Source organism: Perognathus longimembris, chromosome 16 (assembly GCF_023159225.1).
Source record: "Perognathus longimembris pacificus isolate PPM17 chromosome 16, ASM2315922v1, whole genome shotgun sequence".
In the NCBI taxonomy this organism is placed as follows: domain Eukaryota; kingdom Metazoa; phylum Chordata; class Mammalia; order Rodentia; family Heteromyidae; genus Perognathus; species Perognathus longimembris.
Window position 1 is genome coordinate 56,215,025 of NC_063176.1, and position 21,640 is coordinate 56,236,664.

At 53.6% G+C, this 21,640-nt stretch overlaps 1 protein-coding gene and 1 long non-coding RNA gene across 4 annotated transcripts in view; both read left to right on the plus strand.

Moving 5' to 3' along the window:
• The window catches only part of Tbc1d14 (TBC1 domain family member 14), a 72,834-nt gene that overhangs the window by 14,588 nt on the left and 36,606 nt on the right, over window positions 1-21,640 (plus strand). For 2 of the 3 annotated variants that reach the window (XM_048364530.1, XM_048364531.1), the window contains exon 3: window positions 13,978-14,098. In XM_048364530.1, coding sequence (XP_048220487.1) covers window positions 13,978-14,098 — 121 coding nt within the window. Of the gene's footprint in view, window positions 1-7,937; window positions 8,371-13,977; window positions 14,099-21,640 lie in introns of those variants that run through there. The other variant, XM_048364532.1, reaches the window with a different exon arrangement.
• On the plus strand, window positions 19,399-20,190 carry LOC125364826. Its single transcript, XR_007213572.1, has 2 exons — window positions 19,399-19,675; window positions 19,851-20,190. It is a non-coding gene; the product is annotated as an uncharacterized LOC125364826 (long non-coding RNA).

Sequence of the window (21,640 nt, forward strand, 5' to 3'; positions counted from 1 at the left end):
GCCTTTTTATCTCCTCCCCATTCCTCTTCTCCTTCCCTTCCTCCCTCTTTTCTCCTTTCCTTCTCCCTCCTCCCTTCCTTCCCCTTCTCCTTCCTTCCTCTTCCCTCTTCTTGCCTTTCCTCTTTCGTACTCAGGGTTTCAGGCTAGGGCCTGGCTCCAAATTCTGTTTCTTTAGAGTGTGTGTGTGTGTGTGTGTGTGTGTGTGTGTGTGTGTGCACACGCGCATGCGCGTGTCCATCCTGGGGCTTGAACTCAGGGCCTGGGCGCTGTCCCTGAGCTTTTTCGCTCAAGGCTTGCACTCTACCACTTGGGCCACAGCTCCACTTACAGATTTTTAGTGGTTCCTTGTAAGTAAGAGTCTCATGGACTTTCCTGCCCAGGCTGGCTTAGAACCTTGATCCTGAGATCTCAGCCTCCCAGGCAGCTAGGATTGCAGGCATGAGCCACCAGGCTCAGTTTAGAGATTATTTTAAAGCAAAAGAAAAGTGTTGGCCACAGTGTGTGGGACAAGCACACGGGTAAGCGTCCAGTTAGGCTGAGATAGGTGGAAAGGACGCTTGTTTCCAGCATGCACCGTACCCGGCGCTCTGCAGCTGAGAGCCTGGGCAGGGCCCTTCCGAGCCTTGTGTAGGCCAGGCACTCGAGAAGGGAGGAGGTGTGTATGACCAGGGAGGCATTCACCCGCAATGCGTTTTCCTTGTTTCTTCCTCTGCCTGCCTAGCTTTTTCAGAGAGTTAACTGCTCAAAGAGGATGGGTGGCCAGCTGTATGGTCCTGCCTGGAGCCACACTGAAGGCCGCTTTCACTTGCAGAGGAGCTTCCAGTTTCCCTGGTGTGTCCTTCGGGCATGCTGCATCCATCTGGCCCTTCCCTGTGGCCTCCACCCGGTTGCCTCGCTTTTGCCCAGTCTCTTGCCTCCGGCAGATTCCTGTTTGTCTTTCATGAAGTGAAGCCTCCTCTGGAAACCCCTGACGCCCAGCCCCTCCCTGACTCCTCACGTGGGTACTCGCCCTCTTCCAGGACCGCGAGCCGCTGGACCACAGCCGATCTCGTCTGTTCTCCCAGACGGGGCAGGCATCAGGTAAAGAATCCCGAGTGACGAGCGCAGAGCTCCATGTGCAAACGGCGACTCATGGGCTGGGAACGTGGCTGAACAGTAGTGCACGAAGCCCTGGGTTCAATTCCTTCACGCCACATGAACAGAAAAAGCCCGAGTGGCGCCGTGGCTCAAGAGGTAGAGCGCTAGCCTTGAACAAAAAGAAGCCAGGGACAGTGCTCAGGCCCTGACTCTAAGCCTCAGGACTGGCAAAAAAACAAAACAAAGCAAAGCAAAAAACACAGCAGCTCTTTATAAGCGGAACGTTTTCCTGTGACGTTCACTATCGTGGGGATGTTGAGAGAAGACCCAAGAGCGCGAGCTACTCCGCCCCCCACCCCCTCCACGGTCTCCCACTGCGCAGGCCCTGCCGAGCCTGAACAGCTTCCCTGACTTTTGACTTGTGTATACACTTTCTTAAAGCTTCTCTTTGTTTAAAAGATAAAGCACTTTGGGCATAATTCTATTTTTTCCAGTTTTATATTTACTGTATTTTTTCCTAATTTCCAAGCTTTCCATGAAATCTAAACATAAAAGAATACAGACTGTGACTGGAGCACAGGCTTTGTGTGCGAGGCCCCGAGTTCTACCCCCAGCGCTGCAGGGAAGAAACATTGACCAGCACAGGCTGTTGCTCTGATTTGGTGTCCTGCTTTTTTACTTAGAGAAAAGCAGTACACCATACAATTAAAAATTGGTTGCTCTTTTCTTAATGTCTTTGTGATATTTTGTCTGTGAATCATTTACTAGCCCGATAATAAGGAAATGACTTTTGTTTCTGCCTTGAGTGCCGCTGTGCACTTCGGCTGGCTTTGCCTGCATTGCTGACCATGTCCTTATGGCCTTTAGGATGGAGTCCCAGAGTGCTTCCTGTGTCCTGACCACTGCTTCTGACTGCTGGTCAGCTCAGACTGGGCCTCTCCAGAGGCCACAGTAGTGCCCTGCCCTGAGCCCCAGTCCCCCTCCCTGGCAGCGAGCACCCAGCCTGTTTTATGAATGAGGAGGATTCCTAGCCCAGCAATGGCTTGTGGGCTTCTGGGTTCATCCCATGGCTCTGGCCTCTCTTTATATGAATTGGGGTATGCTGAAGACTCCTCCTCTGCTGCTCTGCATTTGGCCATTTTTACTACTTACTAGTCTGACTCTGGCTGCTTGGGACTTGCTGGACACAGTGCCCTGGCAAGTCTGCACTTCCCTGCCTCTGCCCTGTCTCCTTGCCCACTTACAGTGATCTTAAGGACCGGGACAGCTTGACACCCTTTTCTGACTCCTTCGCAAGGCAGAGGTGGCCCCTACCAGGGCACTGTGCTCTGTCTTCTGTGGGCTGGCCGTGGCCTGGTAGCATTATGTGGGTCTTGTCTTCTGTGAGCTCCTCAATGATGACCCAGGCCTGGAGCTTAGTCAGCATGATCCCCACCTGATGCTCTGATTGGTCCTGGAACATCTGCAGATGTTGGTGGCTTGGTTCTGTCTGTTGGGACATTAGGGACTCGTGTTCCCAGAGCTGATGTAAGTGGTTTCTCTGAGCCTCATGACAGGGACTCTTTGTGGCGAGGCATTTGTCCTATGAGAGAAGCTGAGCAATAGGCTGGTTTTGGAGGAAGTGGCCCAGATGCGCTGGGGTGGAGGGGAATGGCATTCTGTGTGCTGGCTTCGAAAGCCACTTGCGTTAAGTGAACAAAGCCTGGGTCAGGGAGCTGGGGCTTGAAGACAGAGGAGATGGGAGGAGGTACTAGACCAGCTTGTGTGCTAAGGTGGGGGTTGCAGTTTAACTCTGCTTTAGTGGGTAGCAATGTTGGCATAGCTTAAAACAAATCCAAAAGATAGCTTGCTGTTCATGCAAATTGCTGGGAAGGAGTTATCTTAAATTCATGCAGGTTAAAGCATCAATTAAAGAAATGAGATGTTTAAGAGGGAATCCACCTTTTGGTTAAGGAGCAAAGAGCTGCCCAGTGGAGTTTCTGGGGTGCTTTAAAAAGTTAATTCTAGAGGAGAAGCTCAGTGATAGGGCCCTTGCTCAGCATGTGCGAGGCTTGGACTCAGTCCTCGGCAGAAAACACAACAAGCCAGGCATGGTGGCACATGCCTGTAATTTTAGCTACTTGAGAATCTGGGATTAGGAAGGCCGTGGTCAGCTTGGGCAAAAAGTTCTTCAGACCCCCATCTGTATAGTAACAGAGGGGTGTGCTAGGTGTTTGCCATCCTAAGTACATAGGAAGTATCATTAGAACGAATGTGGTCTAGGCTGGCCTGGGCAAAAAGTGAGACCCTATTCCATAATAATAACCAGCGCCAAAAGGGCTAGGGGCATGCATGGCTTAAGTGGTAGAACTCCTGCCTAGAAAGTAGAGTCCTGAGTTCCAACTCTTGTATCACCAAGAAGAAAAAGAAAAAGAAAACCAAATAAAATTAAAGACTTAACAAACATTTGTTGGAAAAAAAAAAAAAGTGTAGGTGCTACCCTCAGAAGTTGATCCCAATTGCTTGGGCTGAGAGGGGGTGTCGGGACTTTTAAACACTCCTGGAGGGTGAGTCTGGCACATAGTCAGAAGCAGACCCCCCTCCCCCCCGCCCCCCCCCTGCCCCCCGCTTTACTTTCGGATTGAAGTCCAGCTCCAGTATTCTCTTTGTGGCCTGGTGTCAGACAAAGTCAAATCTTTGACCTTCCTTCGAGAAACATCATGAATTACTGAGTCTTGCCTAAGCCACTTGAGAAGGGGGACCTGCATTTCTGGTCATCGGTGGTTGTTTCCCCAGTGTTTGGCACGGTGCCTAAAATGCAGTTGATTGTCAGTACGTATTTACTGAGTGAAATAAATAGCATATCTGAATATGGCTAACGTTGAGAAGAGATGCTTGGCATTTTGTGATGAATAAGCTGCCCTTTCTTCATGTGACTTATTAATAAGTAGCCTGGCGGTCCCAGCCCTGGCGGCGGGAGGTGGAGCTGGTACCTGAGCTCTGCTCTGCTGGAGTCTACATTCCAGGTTCACTTTTACTTTTTCCTGGTCCAGGGGCTTGAACTCTGGGCCTGAGTGCTGTCCCTGAGCTTTTATGCTCAAGGCTAGTAGTGCTCTACCATTTGAGCCTCAGCTCCACTTCTGGCTTTTTGTGGTTCATTGGAGATAAGAGTCTCACAGACTTTCCTGCCCTAGCTGATTTTTTGAACCACAATCCTCAGATCTCAGCCTCCTAAGTAGCTAGGATTATAGGCATGGACCAGAGCGCCTGGCCTCTAGTTGCAGTCTCAACGCTGGGGTCCAGATCTTTACGCCTCTATGTTTCTGGGATGAAGGGACATGTAGTCTGCTCCTTCCCTGGAAGGAGCTTGCTGTCCTGGCGGCCTCCGGCTTGCTAACTCCTGCCTCTCCTTCCCCTCTTTCTCCTAGCATTTATTTGGAAATTAAGAATAGTTTCCCATTTTTCCTCAGTACTGTTTCACATGAAATTACATGGCCCTTTTTGCTCTCCCTCTTTCCTCTTCTTGTAGAAGGCGCAGCAGGTGGTAGGGCACGCCTGTGTGTTTACACGAGAGGAGCGTTTGGGGAGAGTCGAGGGAGCGGGGCTCGCTGAGGACCGGGTGGACACTGGTGGAGGAGTTGTTTCAGGGTTAGTTAATGAATTACCTGTGGCTGCAGAGTTGCCAGCAGGTTTCGTGCCAGGCTTCCGTGGGGGGCAGGCACACGGGCTTAACTGGGCATCGCTCTCGGTAGGTAGTGGGAGGCACAGAACGGAGCCAGCGCTGTGCAAGCAACCAAGGCGGAAGTGCTTGGGGAGCAGGGCCCCGCGGGGCTGACGACGCCCGACCACGTCCCCGCCAGTGCCTGTGTGCCAGGGGCTCCTGCCCACCGCACCGCTCCCTGTCTGGGGAAACCCGGCCACCTTCAGTGTTGGACCATACAGCCTACTCTCGGGCCACCACTCCCGGTGCCCCGTGGACGGGCCTTTCCAGGGGGAGGGCCCGGGCCCTTGGTCGTCCTCTGCGTGCGTGCTTGGGGCAGGTGTACCGGGGCGCGTTTACAGAGCCTGCTTTTGTAGATGCTGCTCAGCTGTTGGCCAGGGCTGGACTGCTTCCCACTTGTGCTAGCCATGGGCGGGGATCCGCGTGGCCTACGTCCTCTCCCAGGTGTGTGTATATATCATGTACACCTACGTGATATCTACACGCATGTTCCTATTGCTTATCAATCATCTATCATCTGCCTCTCCCTCTTTTGTTTCTGATTCTGGAGTTTGAACTCATGGTCTTATGCTTGCTAGGCATGTGCTCAAAGGCCAACCCTTTAGTCCTTCTTGCGTTAGGTTGCTATTTTTCGTATAATGTCTTGCTTTTTGCCCTCTTTCCTGGGTTGGCTTGGGTCCACAATCCTCTTACCCACACTTCCTGCATAGCTGAAATTGCAGGCATGATTCACTGCACCTACCTTGTTTGTCGAGATGGAATCTTGTTAACTTTTTCACTAGGCTGTCTTTCAATTACTATACTCTTTATCTTTGTCTCCAGCTAACTGTGGTGACAGTCATGAGCCATTGTCTGGCCCTGTTTTGTTTCTTAATGATAAACATTTCTTCTTTTTTTGGCCAGTTCTGGGCCTTGGACTCAGGGCCTGAGCACTGTCCCTGGCTTCTTTTTGCTCAAGGCTAGCACTCTGCCACTTGAGCCACAGCGCCACTTCTGGCCGTTTTCTGTATATGTGGTGCTGGGGAATCGAACCCAGGGCCTCATGTATACGAGGCAAGCTCTCTTGCCACTAGGCCATATCCCCAGCCCCAATGATAAACATTTCTTTCTGGCTTTTTTTTTTTTTTTTGATTGAGCTCAGGGCCATTTAAGCTCTGCCTTGGTCTTTGTTTTATCTTAGTTTGCTTTTCAGATAGTGTCTCTTTTGCTTGGGCCAGTCTTGGGCTGCGATCTTGCTACCTTTGCCTCCTAAATAGCTAGGATTACAGGTGGACTAAATATTAAAACGAAAACTCCAAGGCTGGGAATATGGCCTAGTGGCAAGAGTGCTTGCCTCGTATACATGAGGCCCTGGGTTCGATTCCTCAGCACCACATATACAGAAAATGGCCAGAAGTGCTGCTGTGGCTCACGTGGCAGAGTGCTAGCCTTGAGCAAAAAAGAAGCCAGGGACAGTGCTCAGGCCCTGAGTTCACAGCCCAGGACTGGCCAAAAAAAACTCCACGAAAACTCTCCTTCCTTCATTTCCGCCCTCCTTCCCTTCCTCCCTCCCCCCCCTCTCTCTTTCTTTCTTTTTTCATCATTTGGTTTGAACTCAGGGCCTGAGGGCTATCCCTGAGGTTTTATGCTCAAGGCGAGTGCTCTACTACTTGAGCCACAGTGCCACTTCTGGCTTTTTTGGTGGCTAATAGGAAATAAGATTCTTGTGGACTTTCTTGTTCCAGATGGCCTTGAACCATGACTCTCAGATCTCAGCTTCCTGAGCAGCTAGGATGACAGGTGTGAGCCACCGGTGCCTAGCTTCACTTTGGATTTCCGTGTAGACAGTTGTGCTCTCTGTAATTGAATTTGTTTCCTTCCAGTCCTGATATATCTCCTTTGTTATTTTGGGCCCCTTGTTTGGGGCTCTGGAAAGTACTCTACATTTCTCATCCCAGGGGCTTCCTCAAAAACCCCACTTCTGTCAGGTGCCTGATTAGGTTAAGGAAGTTTGCTTGTACTCCCAGTTGCAAGGTTTTACCAAATGCTTTTTTCTGCAGGTTCTGTTACCCTCCCCCCCGCCGCAGCTTGTTTATGTCAGAATAGCATTGTATTCTTGCAGTTTGTTCATGATACATTTTACTTTACATTGGGCAATTATTTGATACTATTTGCCGGAGACTTTTATGTCTTCATTCATGGGCACAGGCTAGAACTTCCCTTTTGGTTCTGGCCAGGGAAGGATTGTGCTGGGCTCTTTACCATGGGCTGGGAAGCCCAGGAGTGCTTCCCTGTCTGTGTTCCCCAAGAGTTCCACTCAGATTTTCTCTGCCGGATAATCGAACTGACTGGTATGTTGAAACTCACCGAACCCTACACCAAAAGGCACCAGTGATATTGTGTCTGCATCAAAACAATTTTAAAAAGGCTTTTAGGACCGGGGAATTCAAAGGGTGTGTTAATACACCACACCCCCCGTACCTCTGTGTCATGATCCCCAAAGGGAAAGCAGGAAGTGTTGCTTGAATGACCTACTGACCCCCCCCTTTGGACAGAACACTGGCTCTAAAGTTCCACCAGGCATCAGGCCCCTGGCACGCGTTGGCTAGACCCTCCGGTGTGCATGGCCCGGAAGCTCACACGCCCAGTCAGTCCCCCAGTGACACTGGGTGGGTCCAGGTGTCACACACCCGTACTTCTTGTGTAGCTGGGATTACAAGTGTGTACCACATAACCTGTCTTGTTCTTTGACATAGGGCCTAGGTAACTTTTCCAGGGCTTGCCTTGAACCCTAATTCTCCCATCTCTGCCTCCTAAGTATCTGGGATTACAGATCACAGGTGTGGGCCTAGGCTCCCAATCTTTTTTTTTTTAAATATTTTTTTGTTTGCTAGTCCTGGACCTTGAACTCAGGGGCCTGAGCACTGTCCCTGGCTTCTTTCTGCTCAAGGCTAGCACTCTGCCACTTGAGCCACAGCGCCACTTCTGGCCGTTTTCTATATATGTGGTGCTGAGGAATCGAACCCAGGGCTTCATGTATACGAGGCGAGCACTCTTGCCACTAGGCCATGTTCCCAGCCCCTGGGCTCCCAATCTGTTGTGTTTGGGTTTTTTTTTAAAGCACTATTAGCAGTTGTGAATAAGGGAGCATCCCTTGGCAGTGGTGCTTTGGTGGGCATTTGGCCGGTGACGTCGGAGTCATGTTTGTGGCCTACCCCGTGTCCGTGTGCAACAGCTTGCGCCCTATGCACTTAACAAGTGTTGTGAGACTGGCTCTTGCTACAGTGCTGCCTTGCTTCCAGATGGGAGGCGCCAGTGGGCGTCATGATCAGCGTCCCATCCTATCACAGCTTGCCCTGGAGTTGGCTGGAGCTGCACCCTGGCCCAGGAACCTGGGCACCCGGCTCTGCTGCCCCTCCTCCTTGCCCCGCCTCTGCCCTTCCAGCTGATCTTCATTCTGCGTGCCTTCACCTTCCGGCTTGTCCCTGGCGCGGTGGCTTGCCGGGAATGTGGCACCAGTAGAGTGGCACTCCAGACAGAGCTGGCCCCCAGAGCTGCGCGGTCCCAGTTGACACCATGGCCGTCTCTCCCGCACTCCTGCTGTTCATGGACAGGTGGGTCTGGCACTGTGGCTGCTGCCTGACTTCTTGGTCTGGTTTCGCCCGTGGCTCTGGGTTAGGCAGTGTCTCCTCTGGTCTAACTCTGCTCAGAGTGGACAGGATCCTGCCGGGGCCAGAGGTCTCTGGGACGGTGTTTGCACCTGTGTGTGTCTGGTATTTACTTCACAGTAAAAGACCTGGGTGCCATCCGTGCTTCCTCCTTCCTGGGGAGTTGGTAGGATCTGATCACACAAGACTTGCACAGTGAAAAGCTCACCTCTATTTGGCCTCTCCCTGACAGGGGAAGTGGAACTCCTGTTCCCTCGCCTTATCAAGGAAAAGTCAGAGACTGACGTGTGTCCACTTCTGGGGGTAGTGAACGGGCCTGCGGGGAATTGCTCTCGATCTTGCCGTCTCTGCCCCAGGTGGATGCCAGGCTTGGTGACCCTGCCGAGGAACTTCTTAGCTTCTTCCTGTTTATTCAGAAAGGGGCGATGTGTGCCTTTTTCCCGGGGTTGTTGGGAAGAGGATGCAGTCCAGGCCCCTAGCAGGTGACCCGAAGCTGGGACTCGAAAGATGGCCCAGAAGTTACCTCATGGTGTGTTCAGGCTGTGTCTGATACAGAAATTGCTGTATGTGAGACCCAGCAAGAAACTCAAGTAATTATGGTTCGGAGCTCAGGTGTGTGGCATGCCGAGGGCTGAGGACTTTGGGGTTTATTCTGAGGCTCGCAGGAGGAGTGAGTGCTGGGAGCCCCCTGAGGAGTGTCTGGCTACTAGAACCTTCTGTGGCAGGCTGGCTCCGCCTAGCTTCCCCGCCAGACTCGGGGCACCTTCTTCAGCAACAGGGAATTCCTGGGAAAAGCTTTGGTGGCACACGCTTGAGTGTTGAACGTGTGCCCAGACCTGCCCCTGGCCCTGCCTCCCCCACGGCCGGTGGAGAGAGCAGGGTGTGGCCTCGGGAGCCTGGGTGGCGTTGCGCCTGCGCCCTCAGTGAGCCCTTGGCGAGCAGGTGTTGTGTCACCCTGGGAGCTGGACCCAGGCGTGGCGCGGCTGCGTTGCTGTTGGAGGGCATCTCGGTTCTTGCTCCGCAGTGACACTGCCCCCGGGCGGCGGGGACTTGGCCCGCGAGCCCTGCTGCCGTCCCACCTCTGGACGCGCAGCCTCTGCTGCCAGCTTGTGTTCCTAAGGAAGCCTTTGTGCTCAAAGGGGGCTCCCTAAATTCTTATAGCAGCCCCCCCACCCCGACACCCGGGTGGGGAGACGCTGGTGGGGTGAGGGACCGTGCAGGACAGAGCACCGCCCCAGGCTGCAGCTCCGCTCTGGCCTGCCCGTCCAGCCGTTGTGATTCTTCAAGAGGTTTGCGTGACTTCCAGACATGGTTCTCACCGCGTGGACAGAGCAGGGTCTCTGCGGACAGCCCCCGAGCACCCCAGCATAGGGCCGCGCGGCCAGAGGCTTCGGGAAAACACGCCTCCCCGCGGGTTCCCGCCACGGCCCTCGGGAGGAGGGAGCGTCCGCTCCCCGTGGCTGCAAGCCTCCCGGGGGACGTCGAAGGCCCGCTGGCCCACAAATTAATCCGCGCCGTGGGCACGGCCCGTGACTTTCTCCATGTCTTCCTGGTGTGAAGAATGGCCGGTTGGGCTGGGGATATAGCCTAGTGGCAAGAGTGCTTGCCTCGGATACACGAGGCCCTAGGTTCGATTCCCCAGCACCACATATACAGAAAACGGCCAGAAGCGGCGCTGTGGCTCAAGTGGCAGAGTGCTAGCCTTGAGCGGGAAGAAGCCAGGGACAGTGCTCAGGCCCTGAGTCCAAGGCCCAGGACTGGCCAAAAAAAAAATAAATAAAATAAAAATAAATAAATAAAAGAATGGCCGGCCGTCCCCCTCAAAGAGACACGGGCAGGCAGCAAGGCTAGCTGCGGCCGCTCCTGCTCTGTCTCCAACGCCCGGGAGGAGCGGGGCTCCGGCGGCGGAGGGGAGGTGGAGGGGGGAGGCAGACCCGGCCTTCCTGACAGGAAGACCTGAGCCCACCACCTGCCCAGGGTGAGGGCCAGCCGTGCTTCATGCCAGGAAGAGACAGAAACGCATGACCCACTGCAGCAGACGTGTGTGTGTGTGTGTGTGTGTGTGTGTGTGTGTGTGTGTGTGCTGCCGCCTGGCTGGTGGGCGGGGACGTCGGGGGGCTGCCCGGGGACTGTACCACCTGCCAGGCCACCCCCTGGAAGCTGAGGGTGCCACTGAGAGCTCTGCCTGGAGCGGCGCCCAGCGGGGTCACTGTACACTGGAACAAATAATCGCTACCCAGTCAGCACGGCTTTGGGCAAGGGAGGGTGGAACTCCCCGGCAGGACATGGCACCTCTGCCGCACGAAGGCCCCGTGTGGCCGCCCCGGCGCCGGGGCCTCTTCCTGGCACCTGCCCTAGGCCGGGGGTGGGACAGCTCTCGCCGTGCTCCCGGGAGGAGGGCATGTTGCTTAGGTTTGGTCTTGGGAAGCCGGGGGTGCTGGCGGTTTTGAAGGTCTGGTTTAGTTGTCCTGTTATTGGGAGCTGGCCCCGTAGGCGGGCTGTCTTCTGCTGACCCTGCTGGCTGACCTCTGTGCAAGCAGCAGCGGGGCCAGGCCGGGTGCGGGCCAAGGGGAGACGAACTAGACGCTGACCTGCCGCATGGGCTTGCAGTGACCCCGGGGCCCTCCGCTGCTAATCCGGCTTTGTGCAGGTGACCGTCCTGGCCCTCGGTGTCCCTGGAGCATCCTGCTTTGGGGGCTCCAGGAGGAAGATGAACGCAAAGGTGGGAACAGGTGGGCCCCACCCCCCACCACGGACCCACACAGAAGTGAATGCTTTTCTGAATTTCCGTGATGTCCTTGCCTTCGGGCTCCCTTTCCTCTCTGTTCTTGAGGCACCCTGCGTAGCGGGCAGGTCGCCGGTGGGTTTCACCACCCGAGTCCTCGACGCCCCGGGTGTGCGTGGGGTGTGGAGGGCACCGTGTTGGGCATGCTGGTGGGTGGCAGGCCCGCGTGCTCCGCTCATCGTCACGCCGTCTGCGGATGGAAGTGGCACCGAGGATGTCACCCCCGTGCCTGCCCCAGTGCCTTTTGGCGGTCAAAGCTGCTTTGAAATCACCCTGGGTGATCTGTGGACCAAACCTGGTGGGCGGCTGCACCTACCTTCTTTGGGAGCCTGGCCCCCCTCCCCAATTCTTGAAAATAAGGTGTTTCCTTGCCCATAAACCTCTGTGTGTCTTGGGGATGTAGAGGGACTGCAGGGTGTCTTAAGACGGTGCCCACTGTCTAGTGCTCACTTGGTACCCTCGGAAAACAAGCACCCGTGGGGGAGGGCAGCTCTGTTCTGGCAGGCAGTCAAGCGTGCGGCCCCCTGAGCCCTGCGCTCCGCAGCCCATCGAATGCTCTCGTCTGTTTGAGGGGCACAGAGGGGCTGAGGGAGCAGCCGTGCTGAGTGACGGAGTGATTTGGTTCAGAGGGGGTGTGGGCCGTTTGTCACACCTGAGCGGTGACTCTGGTGGTGCAGTTGGGGCCCGGCAGAGTCCCAGGGCTTGACAGATCCTGAAATGATGCGGGAGGGACAGCTGAAGGAGGGGCGGAGCCGTGCACAGGCCAGCAGGTGTGTGTCAGACGGGAGGGGCCGGCACTGACCCGGGAAGAGGCCTCACGTTTTCACATGCCGTGACTGCCCTCTCTTTGCCATTGGCTATGGCCGAGTCCCCCGGGAAGTGTGGCAGCTGTGAGGCTGGGGGTGGGGGTGGGGGGGAGGTACCAGGCACCTCAGCTTGGTCCCGGGATGCATGGGAGCCCCTGGCCAAGGCTGACGCCCTTTTGGAGGGAGGCAGATGCCTAGAGGGCTGAGTGAACATTGCCCTTTGGCTCTCATGCTCTGGCCGCCCACGGCCTCCGTGGGGAGGAGCTGGGTGAGAGATGAACTGTGCGCGTGCGTGTGTGCGTGTGTGTGTGTGTGTGTGTGTGTGTGTGTGTGTGTGTGTGTGTGGACGGTGGGTGAGAGCCCAGGAGGGCCGGAGGCCGGGGCCACAGGCACAGGGCTGTGGCTTTGCTTGGCGGTCTGCCCAGGGGACTGGCCTGCGGCTCAGTGGCCTTGGCCTCTCCTAAGTCAGGGACTGTTTGGAGGCCAATCACTGTCTGTCCCTAAGTAGAGCCAGTGCTTTTCCTCCCGCGACAGAGGAACTTACCCTCCACTGAAGGGCCCATCCATTCGCAGGGGATGCAGAGCTAAGGGATCTCTCCCCCGCCCCTTCTAAGTTCCCGGGGCGCTCGGCCCGCCCGGAGACCGCCCTGGTTGAGCAGGTATGGTACTGGCAGGCTTGAGCGTCTTTTAGTCTTCACCCGACGTGGCTGGGTGTGCATGTTAGTCTCTGTCTTGTCACTGCAACAAGCTGGTATCCCCCAAGTTGCTGTAGTGCAAAGTAAGCTGACTTTGTAACTCATCATTTCTGGGAGTTATTTTCAAGCTATGTTAAAAATAAAAGTCCTCATCCGGCTTTCACCCACTGCTCATTTCTAACTGTGCTACGTGACAGTAGTATGTTACCGGGTGCCTCTCATAAACTTTCCTCCTCTGCTCTTTATGTGTGCTGATTTATCTCTCCTGGTGGCCCAAAGATTCCTACATTTTCTATGATGAGTTTTACTGCACCGTTTTTGTGTTTTTTTATTTTGTCCGTTGTGGGGCTTGAACTTGGCCTGGACGCTGTCTCTGAGCTCTTTTTGCTCGATAGCACTCTACTACTTTGAGCCAGGAGAGCCACTTCTAGTTTTCTGGCAATTTATTTGGAGATGAGAGTCTTGTGGGCGTTCCTGCCTGGGCTGGCTTTGAACGGCGATCCTCAGATCTCAGCCTCCTGAGTAGCTAGGATGACAGGGGTGAGCCACCCGTGCCCGGCCATCTTCCTTATTTTGTTGATTAAATTGCTTCAGATTTGGCAGTGGGACCTCCCCAGCTGACAAGCCTCCATCTTCCTGGAGCACTTCCTTGTGTCCGGGGAGGTGCTGCATGTTCAGTTCATCTGGGGCTTCTGGGGACCCCCAGAAACCATTTGTTTAAGACGATTGCACCTGTGGTGCGTCCCAGTATTACTCATTCCCACTGCCAGTGGGGGGCTGAGGGGCTGGGGGGCTGGACCTTGTGTTTCCATGTTCTCAGGAAAGAAGACCCAGTAGCCACCACCTCGCCGTCTCCTGTGCCTGGGAGAGGGTCTGTTAGTGAACACTGCCTGTCAACCTGAGACCTCAACTTGTAGCACAGCCGGTTGGATCACGCATGGCCTTTGTTACACACAGGAAGCTGGTTGAGAGCCGGGGTTTGGCTAGCTTTTTTTGAAATAGTTTAGTATCATTTAACACATTTCCTTACTCTTAATTATAGAATTTTTACACATAACTGTTGAATAACAAAAAAGTTTGTTTCTGGTTCTCTTGCTGCTTAATTGTCTGTCTTTGTGAAAGTCGAGTCTGAAGAATTCAAGAAGGTGACTCACCCTGTTCTCCCTCTGAAAGGAAAGGCTGCTTGTTTTTATTGGAGTGACTTAGCTGTCCTGCTGTTTCCCTAAGTACCCAGAAGTTCCCTAACCCTTTTATTTTCTCCCTATAGGAACTTGCTTGCTAGAAAACACAATGCAAGACTTGACAGACAAAGAGACTTGGGATGGAAGCTATTTGGAAAAGTTCCACTCCGAGAGAATGCTCAGAAAGATTCCAAGAGAACACAAAAGGTATACTGGACTGGGAACCAGCATCCTGCTGGCATGCGGGGGCAGCGTCGGTGGTGGCCGCGTAGCCGCGACCTTTACCAAGGCTTTGGCGTGGGGACCTCTCTGTGTTGCTTGCATGTCTCATTCCTAAACCTCAAGTCTGGACCGAATGTGAGTGAACTGAGCCGCTTCCATTCCGACAGCTTGTATCATGTAGATAGGAAAGAGGGGCCGGCCGAGCCGAGCTTTAAGTATTTATAACGTCACGCGCTTGAATCCGTTTTCTTCCAGTAGCACTTGGAAATGTGTTTATCACCATTTTTTGAAAAAATTATGTTTGGTATTAAAGTGTTCCCACGGGTGTCTTGGAGCTTTCCCCTTGTGTTGCTCTGGGGCGGGTGGGCCAGGCTGTCCCTCGAATCCCCAGCCTCTTCCCCCGGCCCCTCTCCCTTGCTCCCGCTTAGGTGGTGCCCACCCGGGGGTGGGGACTTGGGGTGAAGCCAGCCTGGCTCCTGACGTGCATACCGGACGCTGTGCTCTCCGAGAGGCAGAGCAGGCCGTGGGGAGGAGGCGCGGCCTTCTCCGTGCGGCACCCCGGCCCTTGCTGTCGTGGAGCGTCTGGTCCTAGGCGATGGCCGGGCACTGGCTTTAGCGATAGAGCGTTCGTGTTTCCGGTCTATTTAAAACTCCCGCGGCCCCGGGAGGAAGAGACGGTGAGCGTATCTGCCCCGCGCAGGGCCGGGCGACGCTAGGAAGTGGCAGGGTGGGCTGCGACTCAGGCTCTCGGGCCCAGGGCCCCCCCCCCCCCCCCCCGTGGGCTGGGGAGGTGCCGGGCACCGAGAGTGACGGCCAGGAGCAGCGGGGAGCCGCCGCCCAGCTGCGGCCCGCGGCTGTCCTCAGCAGGTTTGCTCTGGGAGTCCGCTAGCGAGGAAGCGGGAGCTCCCCGTGGGCGCAGGGGGACCCCCGGAGGACGCGCACGTGCGCGTGGAGGGCGAGGTGGGTCGGGCCGGCTCCGCACAGGCGCTCTCCATCCCTAAGCAAGTTAGGTTGGTTTTGGATATTGGCTGCAAGCCCTAGGATTGTTGACTCGCGAAGCAAAGCCGTGTTGGAGCGCACGGTGGTAGCGCGTTACGTTTTGGAGTTAAATCATTGTGTAGCCTTATGAAGGAAGCAAACTATTGCACAACTTTTTTTTAAGAAACCGTATTTTAAGAAGTAATAAGAAAATGTTCCCTTGACTTAATATCTCTTGTCTCAAGCTTAAAATTCTGCGTTTTGTTTTTATTTTAGTGCCTTATGATTTCCTTTTTCTTTATCCTAATTTTTATTTATTTTTTAATGAACTGAAATGACAAGCTGGCGGATGGTGTGGTCACACAATACTGCAGAAAAGGCCATCTGGCTCCAGTCATCAATAATAAAGAACGGAACGGTGCCTGCCCGGGTCACACGATCCGGCCCGCAGCCCGCGTGCCGCTGCTGCGTGTCTCTGGGCTTCGTATCTCTCCTGTCCTGCTCCGTGCTGACAAAGCCTGAGAGGGACGCAGGGTCGGGGGCCTGCGGCGGGGGAGGCTCGGGGGCCGGGCCTGCGGCAGCTGCCTCACCACCCTCTGCTCCCAGGGCCCCCACTTGGCCAGGGAGGAGTTAGAGTCCACCCTTGTGGTCCAGTCCATGCGTGGAGAGTCCACACTTGTAGCTGCAGGAGGAGCTAAAGCATGAAGGCCTTCAGGAAATGCTTCCTTCCTTTTCCTTCCTGCAAGAATTATTATTGTTGTTGTTGGCAAGCGGCAATATCACTGGTGCTTTGGAGAAGATAGACTGAGAGTCAGGCGCCGGTGGCTCATGGCTACAGTCCTGGCTACTTGGGAGGCTGAGCTCTGAGGTTCGTGGTTTGAAGTCAGCCCGAGCCGACAAATCTAAGAGATTTTTATGTATCCTTATTAATTAGCAAAAAGCTAAATGGTATGGCTCACGCAGAAGAGCACCACCTTGAGTGGAAAAGGCAAGCAAGAGCACGAACTCTGAAGTTCAAGCCCCAGGGCCAGAAGAAAAGCCAACAGACTTGGGAGCCTGCCTCGGTTTGGCTGTGTAACCCCGAGCCTCGCCCTCTGGAAGGTGGAGGGCGCCGGCGCGGATCTCCGGGATGGAAAGTCCGTGGGTCAGCGCACAGCGCGTGCTCGGAACAGCGGCGGAGGTGGCACTGCGGCCGGAGGGCTGGGCGGTCCTCGCTCCCGGCCCTCGGCTCGCTCTGACCCGCGGGAAGTGGAGCGCCAGGTGGGAGGTGAGGCCGAGGCTGCCCGCAGGCCCCTTCCTGCGCTCACTGCGCAGGCTCCGTGCCGCGCGGGGGCCAGGCCTGCGCCGGGCACCAGCATCCCAGAGGCGGCCAGGCCACGGTGACCCCAGAGCCCGGGCTGCAGCCAGGACACGGGCGAGCACGCCGTGGCGAGCCCTGGGCTTGCGTCAGCCTCTCTCCTTCCGCTAAATGGACGTCCTGATACCCACTCCCTGGCCTGCTCCTCAGTAAGGGCCAGTGTATCTGTTGTGTGTTTACTCAGGGTCTGGCACGGCCCGGCTCAGAGTTAGTGAAGGAGTGGTTGCTCCTAGCTTTTGCACAAGGCTGATACTCTGCCACTTGAGCCACAGCTCCACTTCGGCTGTTGGGTGGTGGATTGGATAGGAGTCTCGCCAGTTTTCCTCTCTAGGCTGGCTTTGAACCTCGAGTTGTAGATCTCAGTCTCCTGAGCAGCTAGGATTGCAGGCGTGCGCAGCTGGCCCCGGCCTAAAGCTGTGGCTCTTGGCAGCAGGTTGCCAGGTGGAGCTAGCTTCCATCACCTAGCATGTGTGAGAAATTCAAGTCCTTGGCTCCGATCCCAACACACTGAAACACACCTGGAGGCTGGGACCCAAAGCCTTATTGTAATGGCTCTGTGGCCGTTCCCAATGCGTACTCAGATTTAACAGCCATTCATGTGCCAGGTGGGAGTGTAGGACATTAGAGGAGGAAGTAGTCCTTTGTGCTCCCACCGGCTGCCAAGGGTCCACAGCACACCAGCGTGCAGGCGTCAGCCACGGCAGGGGACCTGGAGGAGGTCCGGAGGACCGAGGTCGGGAGACCGTACCTGAAGAGGGCAGCCTCGGGCCTGGCACTTGGGTTTTCACGGGCCGAGGCTCAGCTGCGCACTGGCTGTCTTGGAATCCGTCCTTTGCCTTTTGTGCAGAGATTTTTTTTTTTTTGGCCTTTCATGTGCTCTACGATTTTGAGTTGTTCAGTAGCTCCATTCTGGAATTACAACAGAGGGCTTGACTTGTTCGACCCTTGCCTTCCCTGGAATCTGCCCAGATCAAGAAGAGACATTGTAATGCATAATTCCTCCAATAGCGAGTTGCTGTTGTTGTAATCAATGCTGTGGAGAAGTTCAGAATGTGGTGAGCACAGAGGGGACTTTTTTTTTTTTTTTGCCAGTCCTGGGCTTGAACTCAGGGCCTGAGCACTGTCCCTGGCTTCTTTTTGCTCAAGGTTAGCCCTCTATCATTTGAGCCACAGCCCCACGTCAGGCCTTTTCTATATATGTGGTGCTGGGGAATGGAACCCAGGGCTTCATGTATACGAGGCAAGCACTCTACCTCCAGGCCACGCTCCCGGCCCCAGAGGGGACTTGTGACATCACTCTGAAGAAAGTCAGGGTTTTCCTGTGACTGCCAGCTGCTCGATGCAGGGCTGACCTCTGATCTTGGCCCTGGTCTCTGGGCACCTGTCAGCTGCTTGCTCCTGCCCCTCCTGGCTACTGTTCTGCATCCAGTTTCTTTTGCCAAGTCCCTTTCTCACACACCCCACCTCCAAATTTCTGGAGGCAGTTCTCAGGCATGCCTGTACCCATGGCCACTGCCTTGGGTATCTCAGCTGGACCTGGGTCTTCAGAGGCCGGGCCTCCACTAGTAACCCCCCCACTCGTCTCCAGTTGGGACCCAGGTGAACTCATCTGCCTGACAGGCCTTTAGCCACGAAGCTTGTGCGCAGATGTCAGAAGAGGCTCGGGGTTGGAAGTAGAGAGGTGTTTTAGTGCAGTGCATGAGTCTTGCAGACCTAGCTCTGTGTCCACAGGCTCGAGCCATTGGCCTGGTTGTCAGGAAGTGAGGCACAGTGGAAGCGGAAGTCCTGGTTGGGCTCCGTCTGAGGCAGCTGCTGACTGTGGCAGCGATAGCTGCAGGGAAGGACAGGCGTGTCCATTCCACTCTCATGGATGAAACTGTCACGTGAGCCAAGTTGAGTCCATGGCCTGTTGTGGGCAGATTCCTGTTACTGGGAAGGTCTTTGATGGCCTTCTGGAATTTCAAGTCAATCCTAGATCTTCAAGTGCCCCAGAAATCCAGGGGATCTCCAAGGGACACGCATGTTCCTCACCTCTGCATCCTGAGAAGCCTGGGACACCCAGAAAGTCACAAAACCTCCCACATGGCAGAGAGCTAGGTCAGGGCGCTCAGTGGTGGAGCTAGCTGCAGGCCTCCAGGCAAGAAAGAAACTACCTTCATTTCCATCGACCACCCCCCGTGTCTTTGGAACGTGGACTTAGGGAAAGTTGCAGAAATGAAAGGGCAGGTCCCAGTTCTGGGAACGGTGGAGTCAGTACATCCCGACTACATCCAGCCAACGCGGTCCTCAGAACCCGAGCGGAGCGCCCGGAGCAGCTCTTCGAGGACCTGGTGGCAGGGGCCGGGAGGGGTGGGGGTTGAAGTAGCGCTGAATGGATCCTAGAGGATTCCCCCTCACCAACACCCCCCAGCCTGTAGGTAGACAGCCGCAAACCTGGCGACTGGGAGTACCAGGCATGGCTTTATGGCTGGTCTGAGAAGTGGGTCCAACCTCAGGCAGAAGCCCTCTCGGTTACTTCTTCCTCGGTCCTGCGGCCGGGCGGTGGGCAGCCTCATGGCAGTAGCCGCAGGCTGGCAGGAGCTGATGCTGCAGGACAGCAAGCTGATGCGGAGAGCGTGCCCCGGCGGTTGCACCTCTGAGTGTTGTCTTGCCACCACCTAGCTCTGGTGAGCACACAGTTTATGTGACTACATAAGCGGAACGAGGGAGACTCAGGGAACCAGAAAGCACCAGGAAGATTGTAGAGGGAAGTTCAGGAAGATGACCCTTCAAGGTCATTATGAACACCCGCATTTCCTGCCATGTCGTGAGCATGTGGATTCGATACACGAATGCCAGAACTGAACTTTGGGGTAGAACCTGCAAATCCTGGACGGGCCACTGGGTGGCGTGTCTGCACACATGGCGCGCATGCTAAGAGTACCGAAGACTGCTGGGTACTTTATTTTTACACCTCACAGAAGACTGGTTGGAACTTGTCTGGAATCCAAGTGGATCACTTGCTTAAAGGACAACAATGTCAGTGCTCATACTAGATCAGAGTCTCATAACACTGTGTTCAAAATTTCTAGAGCACAGCTCTACGAACTAGAATTGTCTTGGCAACCGTCAAATACCAGTCTCAAGATTACATAGATGTTGGCATTATCCAATAACTTAAAGCAGCTGTTATTTAAAAAAAATGTTCCAACAAGTTAGGGAATACACGTTTGAGATGGGAAGGTAAAGTCGGCCCATGCAGAAAACTCTGATAGACTCCATTTCCAATTAACTGGCAAAGTGCTGGACTGGTGGCCATGAGCAAGTAAGTCAAACAAGGGTACGTGAGACCCTGAGTTCAAGCCATGGGACTAGCAAAGGGGGGTGGGAAGATAGAAAAGATTGACCAGTAAAAAATATAAGAACGGAGTGGATTTCTTTGTCTGTTTGTTTGGGTGGTAGAGATCAAGCCCAAGTTAGAAAATGCTTAGAAAGTGCTCTAGCACCAAGGCATATTCCCAGCCCCCGCAAATGGAAGCTTTGAAACTGAAATATGTGACAACTGAAATAACTAACCGGACAGGTTCAATGGCATGGGATGGGCATGCCAGAGAAAAGAGTGAAACTACCCAATGTGGACGATTACAAAGGAAAAGGGGGAGGGAGAAGAGGAGGACAGGAGGACAAGGACCTGGGGCGATACCGAAAAGCCTAGATTTGTGTTATTGGAGTCTCAGAAGAAGATGAGAAAGAATGTGATACCCCCAAATACTAAACCTACAAATTTAAGAAATTAAGTAACTTCCAAACAGTCACATCCTGACCATTCCCAACAAAATTGCTGACAATAAAGACAAAAGCACCTTACAAGGAACCAGAGAAAATAATGCATTATTTATTGAGGTATAATCATGCGAATGACTGAATTGCTCATCGAAACCCACAGAGGCCCATAGGAAGGGAAAGGGCATTTTTAGAGTGCTGAAAGAAAAAAGCTGTACCTCCAGAATTGTGTATCAGGAATGAGGTGAAATACAGGTATTCTCAGGTGAAGGAAAGGTAAGAGCATTTGTCGTCAGCTAACCGGCCGTAGAAGCTTTGCTAAAGCCAAGTTATAGAGTCAGCTCTCTCAGAGGGCCACTGAGCATCAGGAAAGAAGAGCAGGAATATTAAGTATTTGGACAGATATAGTAGGCTATTCTTAGGGAGTTCGTTAAAGATGTTTGGTTGAAAGCCAAAATTAGAATGTTGTCTGAGGTTTTAAGCCTAAGTCGATAGGAGGTATTGATTGCAGGTCATGAAAAATTAAATGCCTATGTTACAACTGACTTCTAAATGATGCAAAAAGATAACTTGCCAGAAACATAATGAGGAAGTTAAAATGAGATTCTCAAGTTCAGAAAACAAAATGAAATGAAAGACAAAATAAAAACTCCAGGACCAAATCAGGAAAGAGGTAACAGATATTGGAAGAACAGAGGGGAAGCAGTTAAGATGGGATCTGAATTATACATTAAATGTAAATCCTCTGGGCATAACAGCCATGCATCTTAGTACCCAATTTGACAGATTATCAACTGTATATTGTCTGTAACAAACTCATTTCAAATATACAATATTAGATACAATTAAGAGAGAAGAATATGGGGTGGGAATATAGTTCATTGGTTGTAGAGGTCAAGCTTAGCATTTATGAGCTCCTGGCTTCAGTTCCCCTACCAGAAAAAGAGATGGGTCTATTAAAAGTAAAAAAATAAAAAGAGATTTCAGAGTAAAGAAAATTATTAGAGATCAAGAAGAACATTACCTACTCAAGACATAACCATCCTAAGTGAATATCTACTACTAACAGCTGCAAATACACAAAGCAAAGAAGCTGTGGTCAGAACAAGTAGATAAGCCCACATTAACCATGGGAACAGCAGTGCCCCTCTCTAGATGTAATTAAAAATAGCAGCTGGACAGAATCCGCCAGGACATGGGAGAATTGAACACCGCTGTTTACCAAATGGGTCTCACTGGCTTCTACAGAGCCCTCTACCCTCTAGCATGCCAGGTGCACCAACATAGACCCTGTCCAGGGTTAGAGCAGAAACTAGAACATTTGGAAGGATTGTAATAGACCTACAGTGGAATTAGACTAGAAAGATAGAAAGTGGCAGCTAGATTAGTAAGGGACAGAAAGATACTAGAAACCTCTCAAGAAACATGGA